This window comes from Euprymna scolopes, chromosome 20 (genome assembly GCF_053919585.1).
Source record: "Euprymna scolopes isolate OS-2025 chromosome 20, ASM5391958v1, whole genome shotgun sequence".
Taxonomy (NCBI): Eukaryota; Metazoa; Mollusca; class Cephalopoda; order Sepiida; family Sepiolidae; genus Euprymna; species Euprymna scolopes.
In genome coordinates, this window is record NC_136501.1 from 85,075,435 (window position 1) to 85,092,858 (window position 17,424).

The following is a 17,424-nucleotide window of genomic DNA, read 5'->3' on the forward strand; positions in this document are numbered from 1 at the left end:
CTTCCCTGCAACCTCTCTTCCACAGAAGAGACGTTGCAAGCCTGTCTTTGTTTTATCGTTATTTCCATGGCAGGTGCTCGTCTGAGCTCCAATCCCTCATCCCCCCTCGCCAACCTTTCACGAGAAACACCCATCTGGCTGAAACTACAGTCAATAATTTTCCCCACTCTTTATCTGTGCCTAAATCCAAATGTAGATTCCATGAGCAAAGCTTCTTTCTTAGAACTGCACGCCAGTGGAACTCTCTGCCGCTTGCCTGTTTCCCACCTGACTACAACTTGGACGTCTTCAAGTCCAACATAAACAAACTCCTGACAAACCGCCCCCTTAAGTAAGACACTCTATCAAAACCCCCAATACTAATGATTACTACAATACTATCTCATTGATTACTGTACACGCAATAACCCTTATCCCTGAGTGGCCTTCGGGCCTTGATAAGTGGTGATCCCCATGTAAAAAAAAAAAAAAAAATAGGTGTGACAAGACAAGCTATCTATCAATTTGTTTTTCTTTCTCTCTCTCCCCCTCATGTGCATGCAAATAATCTGTCTCTTTAAAATGCCCGAATAAATTCAAAGATGATTAAGAGCCTCAGTTTCTAATGGCAACAACAAGTGTATAATTTGTTTGTGCACGTCATAGATGACAATCAAAACTGATACATTAAGGTATGGTTCAATCATGAAATTTTTAATTGAAGCAAAATATTATAAAATTCAAATAAAATTTCTTATTATTCGTACATTTGGATTATTTTGGACTACTGTATTTATCTAGAGTATTATTTTCACATTTTGGCCAATGTAATCTTCAATCTTCTTTAGGTGTATCTTGTCAAACTTGGAAATCTTTTTGTAAAAGTCAGAAATCTGCACGAAATTTTGAACGTAACCCATGTTAGATTTCCTTGTTAATTAATCTAATTGTAGTCATACTATTATACAGGAAATTTGCAAAATCGATAACATAACTGTGGAACTATATTCTATATGTGTATAGGAGCCTCTTTTTGTGAGGGTTTCTTTAGTAATAACACTCAATTACTCATTTAATTTCCTTTGTGTTCCATTACTTCCTTTGCATATTCTTTAATTTGTGCTGAGGATATTTATTTACCTGTATTTGGTTTGTTGCAATCTGTTCTGAAATAACATAAATTCACAGAATGATGGCCAGGTCTCTCATGTTCACTATCAAAGGATGCTCAAATCTTTCTTCTTTTACATTTGTCTGGTGCCACTTTTTGTCATGATTTTGTTGATGTATGTGACAACACCAGACCCAGGCTTATTTTACCTGTGATCCTTTCAGAGATTGTGTTTATCTATCTCATATGTAGAAATAACAGTGCACCATCACACACACATTCTATGTGTTAGATGTTTACAATAATTTTTTAAAAAATGTTTCCATACTTATTTGCACATATAACACAAAATCCCAAAGTTATGTCACATGATTTCCCAAACACACTGTATTTTTTTTTTAATGTTTATAATTTCTTTTTCATTTTAGCCAATCGTCCAAGTGCGTTAAAAAATCCTACCAAGCATTCCAACAGTTTGTCCAGAAGTTATTCTTCTGTTGACCAAATTCAAGAATGCGAAAAAGTTCTTTCTCCTCTTGAATGTTCGGGTTCCAGTATTCCTTGTGTTTCTCAGACTGATAGAAGGTAGGTTGAGAAAACCAAACGATTAATTCAATTGAAACAAAAAAAAATGCATAAATGCTTTCCATTTTTATTTCAGTTAAAATTTATTTAACATTAGAAGTTCCGCCTGGCTTTGCTCAGGCCCTATGTACTGTTCATAACTTTATGTGCATATGTATATATTAAAAAGTGTGAATATGTACCGCAATACCTTTTTATATAATAGGCTTCCTTAACTACCATAAACAAAAGTTGGTAGAGACCGCAGAGGTTGAATTTTTAAAAATTTGGACCACAATTTTGACCCCTTAACATTTATTGTTTTGGGCTCAAATTAAATTAAAATGTTTGACCCATATCCAAGTAACCTACATCTAAAATTTCAAGTGTTTAGATCCAAAACTGGCAGAGGAGTTTGGTAGAGTCTGCAACGGTCAATTCTGTCAAACCTCTCGCCCAAAAACTGATTAAAAAGCTTTGTGCATGTCTGAATACACTTTACGTAAACATTCAAATGTTTAGACCAAAAATGAACAGAGTTATTTGGTAGGGAAATGTACACACACAGACAAACAGACACACAGACATTTTCACTTTTGTAGATATATAGATTTATCTATTACTAGCATGGGTGCCCGGCATTGCCCGGATGTTTGGAGGTGTGTGTTGAGCAAAAAAAAAAAAAAAGGTTGTAGTAGGAAGGCAGGCTCAAACCCGTACCACGAAGGAGGAAAAGAATGTGAAAAAAAGTGATGTCTTTGCTGTTGCGATCACTGCCAAACCGGAAGTGACGTAGGTTTAAATTAAGGCTAGACAATCGAAAAGAGGGGATGACTTTTGAAAATATCAGTGAAAAAAGTTAACCCTCCCTGTAGAAAAGTGCCCAGTTGAGGGTAAAGAAATTAATGTTTTTAGCCAATTTTTCGGTATTTGTCGTTTGAAGGCTCGAGCTTCAAAACGATACTGATCTTGTGAAAATCCATCGCCTCTGTTGAAAGTTTTAGGCAGACATACAAACATACATTTATATATTGGTAGCTCAAATTTTCGACCCAAACCAATTAAAAAGCTTGCCCTATCTCTGAATACTTTTATGCAAAATTTCAAATGTTTAGACCAGAAATTGTCTGAGTAATTTGGTAGAGACCGCATAGGTCAGATTGTTTTTTAACTTTGATCCCTATTATAACCCCTTAACATTTATTGTGTTGGGTTCAAATCAAGTTATAAAGTTAGATCTATGTCCAAGGAACCTATATCTAAAATTTCAAGTCTTTAGCGGAGGAGCTTGGTAGAGTTCTCAAAGGTCAAATTGTTGAACTTTGACCCCTTAACAGCGAAATTTCTGGCCAAAAACCGATTACAAAGATTTTCCCAAATCTCACTACCTTGTATATCAGATTTCGAGTCTGTAGACTTTAAATTGACAGAGTTATTGTGTAGGGAAATCTACACAGACAGACAGACACTTTCACTTTTATAGATATATAGATTATACTAAAACAGACTTGGAGAACGTTTGTTTCCCTAAGGTTTTTTCCTATATATTTTAAGCACACAAAATACATGTTAAAATATTCCTTGAATTCAAAATTGGGTTATGCTTCCATTTTAATTGTATTAATTAGTTGTAATTTTCAATTAACTCATTAACTGACCCATCTCATATTTATTTTTTTATCTTATCTGTTAAGATTAGCATCAGCAGAGATATTTACTTTAACTAGGGTTGTTGCTTTCTCTCTCTTTCTCCATATCACTATATCAGGTTTAACAGCTCCGTTTTCTAAGTATGCAGTTGCAGGAATTTCATGAATGGTGTAGGTATGTTTTATAGATAGGTATATATAGGTGTATACTTATAGGTATGTTTTATAGATAGATATATATAGGTATATACTTATAGGTATGTTTTATAGATAGGTATATATAGGTATATACTAATAGGTATGTTTTATGCATGGGTACACAAAATCCCTAATAAAAGATAAATAAATACAAAAGGCACAGAATAATTAAACAAAACCCCTTTTTTATAACAAAACAACGAAAAGGTTTATTTCGTATTAAGGACTGTGTCCGAGGCGCAAGAAAAGAAAAAGGAACAGAAAGTTCTCGGATGTTCTACCGCCTGGAAGCAGAAAACTTGAAATGTTCCCAGGGTTGTTCAGTGAAAGTCTTCAGTGGGGTAGGCGCAGCCTGGGGGAATTCAGTGGACAGAGAGTGAGACGAGAAAGGGCTGTGTTCTTTGGTGGTCGGGGCTCGTCTGCTGGTTGCTGGATCGTTCAATACAGGAGTAAATACTCCATAAAAAACACATAGGATCAATGTGCTCTGGTAGCTGACTGGTCAGTGTGTGGCCAAATCATCATGTGCTGTCCTTCGTGTCCAAAAACGACTTCCTGTAAACCATCATTCTCCATTTGTCATGGTCGTGACTGAGGGTCTGGCAGCTTCCAGTAGGGATCAATCTGTCCTTTAGATTTCGTTTGACGGTGTCACAAAACCTGAGCTTAAGTCTGCCTATGCCTCGTACCCCATCCTCCAGTTGTGAAAACAGTATCTGTTTTGGTAGTCGGGAGTTCTCCATTCTGTTTACGTGCCCGGCCCATCTCAGGTTTTTCCGGATGAGCAGGTCATACATGCTTGGGAGGTTGGCTTGTGATAGGATCTCCCTGTTGCTGACAAAGTCATACCACTTGACATTTAAAATCTGCCGGAGGTGTCTCATCATATAGGTGTTGAGCTTGCGGGCTACCAGTTTGTACACTGGCCAAGTTTCTGCACCGTATAAGAGTGACGAGAGGACGATGGCATGGTACACCAAACATTTAGTTTTGAAAGTCAGGTCTTTATTTTGCCAGACCTTCTGTTTGAGTTTTCCATAAGATATGGAGCCATTCTTGTAGAAATCTCCTCATCCATTTTGTTGTTGATCAGTCAGCAAAAATGTTTTTTCCGTGAAAAGTGTTTAAAAATATTCATTTTTTGGGGGGAGTAATAAAGGCAAGAACTCTTTCTTATATGTATAGATTCTTACACAATCTCTTTGGCCAATGTACCCATCGACCACTACATGTGGTAGTGACGTAATTGTCTTCAAAAGAGTATTCACTTCAGGTGTATGTTGATGCTGTGTGTATGTAGGGGGGGGGAGCTCTTTTGCTTTTTGTGTTGAGAAAGGCTCTTTTCACCCTGTCAGAAGTCACTGTCTCTTTTTTACCACTTATGTCAAGGGTGAAAAGTTTATTAGTGCGTGAAAGAACACGATAAGAACCAGTGTAAGGTGGAGTTAGAGAGGCTTTCAGAGTCCTTCCTAAGAAAAATGGGACCGAAGATTTTATAGTCTGTTCCCTAGTGTGCATAGGTGGGAGCTTATTGAAATAAGCTCGCAGTCTGTCAACATACAGAGCTGAATTGGTTGTTGTTAACTCTATCAGGGTCAGAATTTGGCCTGGCAGCTAGAGAGGTACTCCATAGACCAGTTCAGCTGGAGAGTATCCCAGGTCCTTTTTGATAGCTGCACAGCAGTCAAGAAGGACAACAGGTACGTATTCGCTCCATCACTGCTAATCGGGATAAGCGCATAGTACTGCTTTCAATTGGTGATGGAAGCACTCTATCATCCCATTAGAAGCAGGGTGATAGCTTGTTGTACGAATACGTTCGATCCCTAAAATCCTGGAAAGTTCCTGGAAAAGGTGGGATTCAAACTGTATGCCATGGTCAGTGGTGATGATGGTGGGAACTCCGTAACACGATATCCAGCCTGATATAAGGGTTCACGCTATGGACTCAGTTGAAATGTCTGTGAGGGGAATAACTTCAGGCCACCATGTTAAATGGTCTACGCAGCTCAGGAGATAAGTAAATCCCTGACTGACCGCCCATGGTCCAACTAGATCAATGTGAACATTGCTGAACCAACCATTTGGGGTACTGAATGTTTTGAGGGATGCACAGATGTGCTTGTGTACCTTTAACTTGCTGAGTCTACTTCAGAAATTACCTCCGGTGAAGGGTGTCAAAAAATAAATGTTTCAAGTGTGGTGTTCTGTGGAGAGTGTGTTTCGGATGGCTAGTAACACGTTTTTGTTGGACTCAAATGTTCGGTAAACAGTTATTTATTTTTTCTGTGGAAAAAATTGTTGCTTTTCAGTGAAAATAATTTTTTTTTGTGAAATAATTTTGCGAGAGGAATGTTTCTTATGGCAGAGAATATTTGTGCCACATGTAAATGGAGTCTAGTCGACCCATGTTTTTGTTGTTATTTAAATATTCGAAGTGAGTGTTTAAGGCAAAGAGATGGTAATAGAAAAAGGTAGCATGAAAACAAATAAAAGTTAAGAGTATTTTCGTACACAAAGAAAGTGTTTACTCTTTTTTGTATGTAGCTGTTGTGAAAGAAAAGATGTTTTTTTCTTTGTTTTGTTCGTTCCAGGGGAAACGGATCCGGTTCAACCATTTTATCATTTTCAGTGAAAATGTGGGCAGTATTTCTGGTGAAATTTGTTCCCGCTAAAATATTTTTAGCTCTTTTTATGTGACACGTGTCTGTTTGGAAAATGTTTTTTTCAGCTTATTTAGTTTAAAGTGTTTGGCGAAAATGTTTGTTTTTCTTTTCAGTAAAAAGAATATCTTGTGGGAGAACCATGTTCTAGTGGCTTCTCAGTGATAAATAAGTGACATTTGAAGATATTTTTGCTTGTCAGTGTAAAGTGGCAGATTTTTTTCTACACACTCCATTGCCGCATTGTATAATAGGCGTCCCCCAGCAGAACTCTACTGTGGATGCACCTGCATTTATTGTTATTAACTGAGACCACTCATTATTTTAAAGGTATTGGTTATCAAGTGTTAACCGTGGGCAGTCATTTATCATTTTCTCCTGATCATAGTGAAACAATCCTCTTTTCAGTCACTCTACAGTGCCTGCCTTATCTACTTATCTATAGATTACTGGGATAGTTCATCCAGGAAATATTTGACATGTTGTTGGAGGGCCCATTCTTCCAGTTTTCTGTAATGGAAGGTCTTTGGATATTTTTGCCAATTCATCTGTCACAGTTTATGAATTTTCACGTACAACAAAAGTAATAAAGTAGTTTGTGGTTATGACCCAATCAGTCACAGCTGCATTTATTTAAAACTGTGAGAAACTAACCGATTGATGAATAGAACTTCTGATAGACACATCTAACAATTATAAGCCTTTTAATCTATATGTCAAAAATTCTGAAACCTCAGATTCACTATGCAAAACATTGGTAGTGGAAGGGAATGTTGTTTCCAATGTGTGTGGGTAAATCGAAAGAAATAGGTGGGGGTGAAATTGAGATTGATAAAAAGTAAGAATATGCTAAAAAATGACTGGTGGAAAATTAATTAGTGAGTGTAAAGAGAAAGAGTGTTTGTATATGCGGTGGTTGAGGAAAGGTAGTAAGAAGGAAAGTTATGGTGGATGAATGGGGGTGTCCAGAAGAAGGGAAAATAAGGAACAGATAAGAAAAGACATAGTTGAGATGAGGGGAAAGTGATGGCTGTAGGAAAGAGAGGAAGTTTTTAATAAAAAAATATTTCAAACTTAATATGGCAGACCAACTGATTGATGGATAAAACTTCTAATAGATACATCTAAAAAAATTATAAACCTTTTTATTGTTGTTATTGACAGCAACTTTGTATCCTACACAGTTTGTTATGATTAGGTTCATAAGAACTGTAGTGTGAGAAAGATTGATCTCTATTAAAAACTATCTCTGTGGAAGTACTGTTCATCTAATTAAAGGCAGGTCATGTACTGAGTTCTCTGTGAAATTTGAAGAAATTTAAAGTGTCATTTTGTGTGATAATGATGCAGAGAAACAGATAAATAAGCAGTCGCGGTTTGCATGCACCTGCTGTAAGGAAATAGTGGCACATGAACCTAAAACCATTACAGAGATTCAGATGTTGGTGGGAGTCTAAAATGGCAGAATAAAGGAGAGTAAATTTTTGCTTGAGAAACTTTTGCTTTTGGACACCATTTTGTTCATGTGTGCTTTATTGTTGGTGAAAAACAGAAGAAAAACTGCTATGGTTTATGCAAAGAGCAAATGTTTTCATCTTTAGTGTGATGTGATGCCCTCGTTTAGTCTCAAGAGACAATAGTTACCCTCTGTAAGAATAGCTGCATGAGTAATTATGAGGCAAGGGTTGCACAATCTCCAACTACACCTCTCCTGAATCGGCAGTCCTTGAGTCCAGTGGTAAGGAGAAGTTCTAGATGACTGGAAACAATCCCAAGATAAGCAGAAAGCACATACAGCACCTGGAATTCCCAAATGATCACCCATTTTAGTACTGACCCGACTCAATGTTGCTTAACTTTGGTGATCTAACGGGAACTAGTGTGTCAATGTGATTATGTCATCTTTAGTAAAGAGAACAAAATAATCTGACTCGAATGTGTGATCTTTCAACTTGAAATAATTTAGATGACTGAAATAGGAATTAATTACCTGAATGCATTTTTCAGTCACGTAAATTATAAATATATCTTTCATTTTGTTCTGATATGTTAATTAAGTTTGATCTTATGTGCACAGACAAGTTTTGTAAGCTTATTCCCATTTTAACATGTCGTTCAATTTAAATTGTTACAGAGTTGTTACGACAACATAGTGCAATGTTACATGTGTGTGAATGCAGTCTTTCTAAGGATACAGAGTAATGATGAGGCTATGGTTTGGTGGATTTTTGATATACATCAAGATGACTGTTCTGACTTCCTACAATTGAGGCTGGAGGTTCCTTTTTTTTCTTTTTTTTTTAAATTTTCTTATTAGTTGGTTCCAGCTGGAGATGGGGCATTCTACTAGATACTAGACATTCGCACACTATCTCATACATTCCAACTGAGAAATCTTAAGATTTTAACTATCCTTTTAAATGCAATTGTTTATATCTCTCTTACACTTGGTTCACTGGGTATATCTGCCAGGTAGTTTTTGAAATTCTTTCCCATGAGTCTGCTTGCTAAAATTCCAATTTCTTTTCATGTCGTACATAAGACTTTGGTATTTCATTATCTTTTCCTCCAGACTTATGTTGGGCATGGGGGTATTGAATAAAACTCTGATTGGACAAACAGATATACACTCATCTCAGTTGAGGGTAAATGAGGAAAAGTCAGGTCAGAAAGACTTGGAACGATTTAGTCAAGGCTGACTTTAAGCAATGGCACAGCAAAACCAATGTAAATAATAAAACTTTTTATTATTTGGATTCTTCGCATTACTGTTCTCATCTTGAATGTTAATTTCACAACGTTTCGAATTTTACCAAGTAGTTTGTCCTTTGTCTGCTGTGTTTTAAAGAAAGATCAATTCTTAGTGTGAGCAACACTCAAAATACAATTGCAAATTACTTAGGATTTCTACCGAGTCATGGCTGACAGAATGAGAAAAAGCTACTTCTGTGTGTTGTATAGTGTATAGTGGGGGGGGGGATTCATAACAGAGACAACATTTATAATAGAGGTAAAGGGCAATGAACATCTTAATATTTTTTTATTATATCCAATCTTAATTTTTTTTCTGGTGAAAAATATTCTGAAATGATTTTTGTTAAATTTTGTTCCAGTTCTTCAAAATCAAGCGAACAAATTATCAATGATTGTGGCAAACAGAAATCTAGCAGTTGTCCGGATGCGGGTAAGTTTTTGTTTTATTATTTGTATAACATTGTAACAGCAACAAATTTTGATGTTTGTAGATTTAATAATACTGACAGATACAGTATATGAACATGTGCTTATGGCATCTAAGCTGTGCAGAGTATGTGGGGCAGCATGATGTGGCCTTCTCTGGAAACTCACCCAAAGGCCATCACAGTCTGAGGGAACTTGGTCATCATGATGAATGGCACATGTTAAGGCGTATTTATTCATTATTTATTTGAGGATGTGAAATAAGATTTTGGAGGAAAACAAGGTCAATGATTAAAAAAAAGCAAAGTTGATGAAAAACATGATTGGGGGGGAAAAAAAAGGTGAAATTATATGCAGATATGTGAACTTTAAAACTGCTGACAATATGAATGTGTTTCAAGCTTTGCAGATGATGTTTGATCTCCCAGGAAAGAAATACTTTTCATTGTTATTTGCCTTGACTTATATGCTTGTTGCATTATGCTATTAAATTTGCTTGTTCATTTCTAATGATTGCCTTGTGTTTCTGTAGTTATTTTGTCAATTATCTCATGTGTTCCACTGTTAAATAGCATCACAGAATTAAGAAAATCCCCTAGAGTCAAATTTTTTTTTTTTTTTTTTTCCAGCAAAATCTGAATATTAATTTGTACCATCCTGATATTAATACTGCTCTCACATAATTGAGGTGCTCATCTGGTCTGTAACATATATGGTGGCTCATCACAAAATTCTGTCACATTATTTTGAGTACTCAAACAGGGTATTGATACGGGCCGTGACACTTATCTGCAGTTTGGTGTTGCAGGTTTCACTATTTAGTTTAGAACATGGATATACAATCAGTGTCCAGCCTAGTGCTTTAAGGAAGGAATCAGGCGGCATGATGTTGTTTTCTCTGTGGATGACACCAAACATGACGTGACCATCTTGAGGAGTGATACTTCTCTCCATTGGAGAGGTTACAATCCCCTAAAAACCCTGAGTAAGACCAGATAAATATGCTGAGATTGTCCATTAAACGTTAATTGAATCCCGGACAGCAGCAGGTGACCTATAAAAAGGGACGAGTTTATTGTATTTGATAAAAAACAGACAGATATTTTTATTGTTTGGGACAGTGACAGAAACAGATATTTTTTATTGTTTAAAACAATGACAGGAAATGTCAGAATAAGGAGTGATGACATTTGTCTGGCTTGAGGAACCTCGGCTCAGACTTCTGGATTTCTGAGTAGAGAAAATTGACAGGGTTTGACCCTTTGAGGTTGTGTGAAAAGGATTTCATTTTTGGTCCCAGATTTACAAACTGCAGATGAATTGCTGAGATGCACACATACAAAATGTATCTGGGGATTTCCCAGAAAGCGTCTCGGATCCTGATTGGTTTATCAGATTACTAGATCCACCCCGTCACCTTAATATAAGTGCGGGTACTCTGGTCGAAGGAGACAGATTGAAGCTAAATCTCGAGAGAAACACACACTCCCGGAGGACGCCCCCCCCCTCCATCCATCCTAACTGCCATAGTGAGAACAAAGAATAAGATTTTGGGAAGATCTTGATATTTTCCAGTGTAATTGTATATATGTAAAATCTTGAACTTTCGTGAAATTAACTTTTTTCGTAGTTAGAAACCCTGAGTCTGTCTTTCTTTTCCTAGCGTGCATGCAAAGCTATTTGCTTTTCAGCAGGAATCAACACGGAGCTGAGATGCTGAGAAACCATGTGAGGACCTTCCCGGCAGAATAGACGATCACGACCAAGGCCAGAGGTCAATTGCTGACCTGAGCGGGAGACCTTTCACAAAAGAACATGGTGGTTGCTGGAAATTTTGTCCACATTACACTTGGTACATCTTTGAATCATGCAGTGAGCAACAACCACTTTAAGAGTTGATCTTCTGATCTTGACAGAAGTTATTCTCATCGAAGAAGAACCACAATCTGTCTGGCTTCAATGTGTGTTTCAACTTATTGCTCACATTTCTTGCATTATTTTTGACAGAAATTGTCCTTTCCTAATCTGGCATGCAATCTAATGGATTGTGACAACCAAATAGAGAAGTGATTTCTGTGAATGCTAAAAAGCAAATGGCTCTAATTCTTTCTTTCTTCACTTCGTCTTGATCCACTTTCCTTTTCATTCCCAGCCAATTTTCACAGGAACATATGAATCTAAAACAATCAACCAAAATGAAAGACTAAACATGTGTTTTCATAAATGACTAAAAGTAACTTGCATAAAAATGTTTTGTTATAAAATTTGATTTGACCCTTCTATTCTCTTCATGCTTCATTTATTCCCATTTTTATATGCATGCCTGTCCATATATATATCCTTCATTTTCTTCGTTTGTTAAAACATAACTTTTATACCCAATTTTATTAAATGGCAGTGTGGTTCTTAGCAATACCCATAGACACTATCGAAGTCCAAGATAATCTCTACCAAAACCAGGTACCAAGCCACAGGATTTCCTCATGCACCACAATCAGCTTAATCAGTTTTACATGCATATTTTTTTCTCTCGATTTGTTGGTTCATTGTTGATGATCTCCTGAATTTCTGTGACAAATTTTGGTGTTCTGTCAGCATAAGATTGTTGATCATGCATTTTTTCTCTGCTGTTGCTTTATGGTTAATATTGAATCTTACACTTCCTTCTAACATTTTCTAGCATCCTTCCATGGATGCTAAGGAAGTTTGAAATACCTTTATTTGTGTTTTAGATGCAGATTCCAAGAAGAGCACTATGCCTCTTAAACAAATATGAAGATTAAAAATTGTTCGTAATTAATAATTTTTAAAAATGAATGAAAATAGTCATTGTTTCATGAAAAAAAATTAAAACCTTTTTTTATATGCATAAATTAATAATTGAAAATTGCAAACAAATATTGTTTGCATTCTGTAAATCACCTCCGTATCAGCCACAATCAAATGGAATAGCAGAACGAATAGTTGAATGCAAATAGAATATTTCAGAGAATAAAGATTGATTTCCTTTGTTTTCATCTCTAGATGCAGAACTTTTGGAAAACCAATTCTTTGAGGAACATCTTCATCCACTGCTGGAAAGTTTAGCCTTTCTAAAAGAACGTGAGTTTTCTGATTGATCTCTTCATTTGTCAGTAATTTAAAAAATTTGAAATCTCAACATGATAAACTTTAAGAAATAACTTGTTATACATACCTTACATTGCTTAGGAGCTTTAATTTTTGTGACACTTTTTGTATTAACTTTTAGGTATTTTTATTTAGCAAATTATTATTATTTTTTTTTTTCTAACGTTAGAATTTAAAAACTTAAATGCAATTACTTATTACATTATTATTATTATTATTATTATTATTATTATTATTATTATTATTATTATTATTATTATTAGTAGTAGTAGTAGTAGTAGTAGTAGTAGTTTAATCAAATTATAAAACTATAACTAAAGTTTATTAAGGTAATGTTTGTAATCTATATTTATAAAATTATTGGATATAATTTTTTTTAATTTTCTAAATTTCTTTCAAACCTCAAATAACTACAAAGTAAATTAGTTTTAAAAAACTTAACAAAAGATCAAAGGTGCTGACTTATTAATGAAAAATTTCTGGTTAAAGATAACATTGTCTGAGTTCCACTTTTATTCAAATAAAAAAAAAAGAATGAAAAAAAAACAAGAACTAACAAGCCTTACTAAAAGAATAAGAGTTATTTCCCTTAACTAATTTTTCTTTTGGGATGGCTATATAAGAATTTTATATATTAGAAAACTACTGGATTGGATTTTATATATTAGAAAACTACTGGATTAGATTAAGTCTTTTTAATAAAATATAGCAAAGTTTATGGCAAATACTATGATACAACAATAACAAATAAAAATTAGCTAATCAGAATTCAGCCAAAATTATTTTATATATATGTTTCCCTTTATTCATAAAGTTAGGGAAATCAAGTATGTGTAAAGGGTAATCTACTAAACTAATGAACCGATCATTATGAACTTTATAACATGGGCACACTATTTTTTTGTAAATATTAACATTTAGGGATGGATATATAAGTGTTTTGTTTTTTTTAATTCAGTTTTTAGTTGTTTATTATAAACCAATCTTTATTTTTGGAATATATATTCTTGGTAACCCAGTGAGTAATATGGGCACTTCACCATTTAGGAAGTGTGCTCACAGACTCGCTTAAAATAAATTGGATGAAAAAAATTAAAATAAATTGGATGAAAAAAATTAATAGAAGAAAATAATTGCTCAACATCAAATTTTAAGTTCTACATTTTGAAAAGGATTGATGTGTGCACTTGAATGTCAATAATATGTTTATTAAAATCCTAAACTATGGAACTTATTATTATGAATTATGGAATATGTATTTTAGGCAATGGAGTATGTAATATGGGCTAAGTTTTTTTAACTATTATTTAGGGGTGCCACCAAAACTGTACCATATTCCCATAAAAAAAAAAAATTTTAATTTAAAACTAATGTTGTATTCATATTACTTGTATTGATTGGACTTGAAGGGCTTTTGTCAATATTCATTGATGCCTGGTATCACAGCCGTAGCATAAGCATAGGTAAATATCTCCCAACCCTTAACAAAAAATAAAATAAAAGGTGACGGTAATTAGCAATATGATAAAACGAACTTGAATGTTTATAATAAAATTTTATTTAACAATAAAGATAAATAATTTTTTTGTTGTATTCTTTTATGTATGTACTGTGTTGACACATGAGAGAAAAATAAGTCATTAAATGATTTACGAGATGTTCGTAGTTCTTGGAAATAAGTGTTAGATTTTTAGAATCATGTATAGTTATGAGGACTTTATATATATTTCTTAAATAGAGTTGGATAGAATTTAAGTAAAAACTGTACCAGAGGAGGAAGAGAGAAAACCTCCTCCGACTGAAGCAATCATGTTTTTCTTTAAAGAAAAATGTTTCTTTTTTTAACAAAATGAAATAAAACTTGTTATATTAGTTAGCTCCAGTAATGTGATAATTTTGCTCCATAAATGTGTCTGATGTGACAAAAGGTTATTTTTTGGGAATTAATCCAGTGAGATTTGAGTGTTAATATTAGCTGCAAAAACATATTTTTCCTTTTGTGTTTGAGCTATGTTGCTTAGCCTAGGGCCAAAACCCTCAGGTAGTTTGCTGCCACTCAGCAGGGTGAAAAGAGGCAAAGAAGAAAAGAGGTGCAAAGTCATGTTAGTGATTTTGCATCGACAAGACGGAGTTGTGCAGCGAGTTGCTTACTCGTGCTACTGCATACTGAACTCGTTTGGATTTCGCGCGCAGTGTTTTTTTATATGCTTTTGGGTGGCTCCAGCAAAGCTAACAGAAATAGATTTAAGAAATGTGTTTTTCTTTGAGCATTGATTGGATGGAAAGTGGATACTCTGTCACATGGTATGCTTTGTCTTATGTCTGCATGAAAAGACAAAGTTTACTTTTTATTTCCACAGAATTTGTGTGGGTGGATACGGCAAATGTTCATGTAACTGGAATGTTATTTATTTTAATGTCTCCAGTGTATCGCAACAGGCTTGAGTGAACAATAGTAATATAAACAATCAGTCCTCCTCTAAAAAATTCTGAACTTTAATGTGATATTTATTGCTTATACCCATGCTGGGATGGGTATTCTACTAGTACACATATATATATAAGGGCATCAGGATACATTGCAAAAAAATCAATAAAGTGCTCGATTGCAAATGTGAGAGCTAAAATATTACAAATTTCAAAAATGTAACCATGGTTTTATTGCAGTGGATCTGCCTATTAAAGCCTTTTAAAAATCCAAAAATGAAAATCATCAGTGACTCATGAAATGAAAAACAACTCGAAGAATGGAATTCAAATGGGTTTGGAACTTTTTGATTAAGCCATTAAATTTGTAATGTATAGTTTTTAAATAAATAATTTGTATAGATAGATAATTTTATAATATTTAGAATAAGATAATTTCATGACATTTACATAAAAAAAAACTTAGAAGATTTACATATTTTTGTTTTGTAGAAAAATCTGCTGACCAGATGCTGATTGTTGCTGAGAATTTATTTTCTTTATTAGAGAGTGAGAATCTGTTGGGCCGAAAGTGTCGACATCGCTCGATCATCTTGAAGGCTGTCTTTAAACTTCTCGACTATGACCACCCGGCTGTGCTGTTGTCATTGTCTCAGCTAATCTTATCTGTGAGTGGTTTTCAGTCCTAATAAAATCATTTCTTTTGATGCAGTCAATAATGTTTCAGCATTTTTCTATTACCACACCTATTATAATTTACTCCCCCCCAATCAGATTCTACTTTCTTTTGGCAATTACATGTAAACATCCTGAAAAAAAATCTACAAAAAGAAATTTAAAGAAAAAAATTAAACATAGCAGATTTTAGAATGGGGGATCCATTTCTTATATAAATTTAATATAAATTGAACAACTGCTCCTTGGTAGTAAATATAAACAACTATTCTTCTTTTTTTTTTTTTTTTTTTTTTTTCAGATTTAGAAAAAAATATTTTAAAACAAATTTTTGAATTGTGCCCGAATCTAAAAAAAATAGATAATCATTACTTTTGGCTATATCGCTTCCCTCTACTTATTTTTAAGGTTAGGTTAGGATTAGTTTATGATTGGGTTAGCTATACCTACATTATATCTATACTTGCCCACTCCCTCCTTGCAACAAAAAATTTTATTTTTTTTCACTGCTTAAAATATTTCTCTCTCCATTTATAAACATGTATTAATTTATTTTTAAATCAGAAAAAATAAGTACACTAAATGTTACACATCTCCATTTACTGCTAACTGGACATGAATTAAATAAAATTTATATAGAAAAGTAATCACCCACTCTAAAATCTAAAAAAAAATGTTCATCCTTAATTTGTGGATGTTTGCATGTAATCATCTCCAAAAAGTAGAATCTGATTCAAATGAGGTTAATTAGAATGGGTGTGATAATAAAAAAGTTTTCGTATTGCCACATCAGAGAAACAAATCTGAAAAGTCTTACAAGATTTAAATTTTTTTTTTTTTTTTTTACATAAGCATCACCACTTATCAAGGTCAAGAGGGAACTCGAGGATAAGGGTTAAAGAGTGTACAGTAGAAATTGGACAATATAGTAATCATTAGTAAATGGAAATTCGGTAAATTTGTTTACAAGTGGAATGGCTAATCAAGAACTTGTTTACGTTAGACTTCAAGACAACCATATTGTAGTCAGCTGGAAAACGGAAGACAATTCCACAGGCGTGCAGTTCTAAGAAAGAAGCTTTGTTCATGGAATCTACATTTAGGTTTAGGCACAGATAAAGAGTGGGGGGAAATTATTAATAGTGTTTTCAGCTAAACGAGTGTTTATTGTGAAACTTTGGCGAGGGGGAATCATAGACTGAAGCTCAGTCGAACACTTTTCATGAAAATAACGATACAGCAGAGACAAACTCGCAACATCTCTTCTGTGAGATAGAGGTTGCAAGGAAGAGAAAAGGACATCTCCTACGAGGCTACAAAGTCTATTTTGAACTCTATCAAGCAGGACAAGTCCTTTCTAGCAGCTCCTGCCCAGATGTGGCAACAGTACTCCATCCTTGGACTACCTGGCTCTTATATAGATAGAGAATTGCATCAGCAGTGAGATATCTACTGGGTCGATAGAAGCATCCCACCATTTTTCCAGCGGCCTTGGCAACAGATTGGATGTATGAGTTCCATTTCAGATCAGGAGTAAAGGTCAAGCCCAGAAGCTTATCAAAACTTGAGGCCTCTTCAAGACGAGAGCCATTCATTTCAATTGATACCAGATGTGGATCAGAACGTTGATGATGTAAAGAGAGAAGCTTGGTTTTAGATGCATTAAAAGTAACCAGCCACTCCTTTCCCCATTGTACCATGTAATCAAGATCAGAGGAGAGAGAATCGAAGAGAACTTGGTCGTTTACGTAGATGTGCTACCATAGATGATAATGTCATCAGCATAAATGTCTACAAATGATGTAAGGATGTGATTTAGAAGATCATTAATGTAGATCAGGAAAAGAGT

At 34.5% G+C, this 17,424-nt stretch overlaps 1 protein-coding gene across 1 annotated transcript in view; it reads left to right on the forward strand.

Moving 5' to 3' along the window:
* LOC145241512 (armadillo repeat-containing protein 2-like) overlaps positions 1 to 17,424 on the forward strand; it is a 102,938-nt gene that overhangs the window by 25,368 nt on the left and 60,146 nt on the right. Inside the window, exons 5-8 of the mRNA XM_080104552.1 lie at positions 1,519 to 1,675; positions 9,278 to 9,348; positions 12,369 to 12,446; positions 15,393 to 15,568. Of these exons, the coding sequence (XP_079960678.1) occupies positions 1,519 to 1,675; positions 9,278 to 9,348; positions 12,369 to 12,446; positions 15,393 to 15,568 (482 nt within the window). The remainder of the gene's footprint in view (positions 1 to 1,518; positions 1,676 to 9,277; positions 9,349 to 12,368; positions 12,447 to 15,392; positions 15,569 to 17,424) is intronic.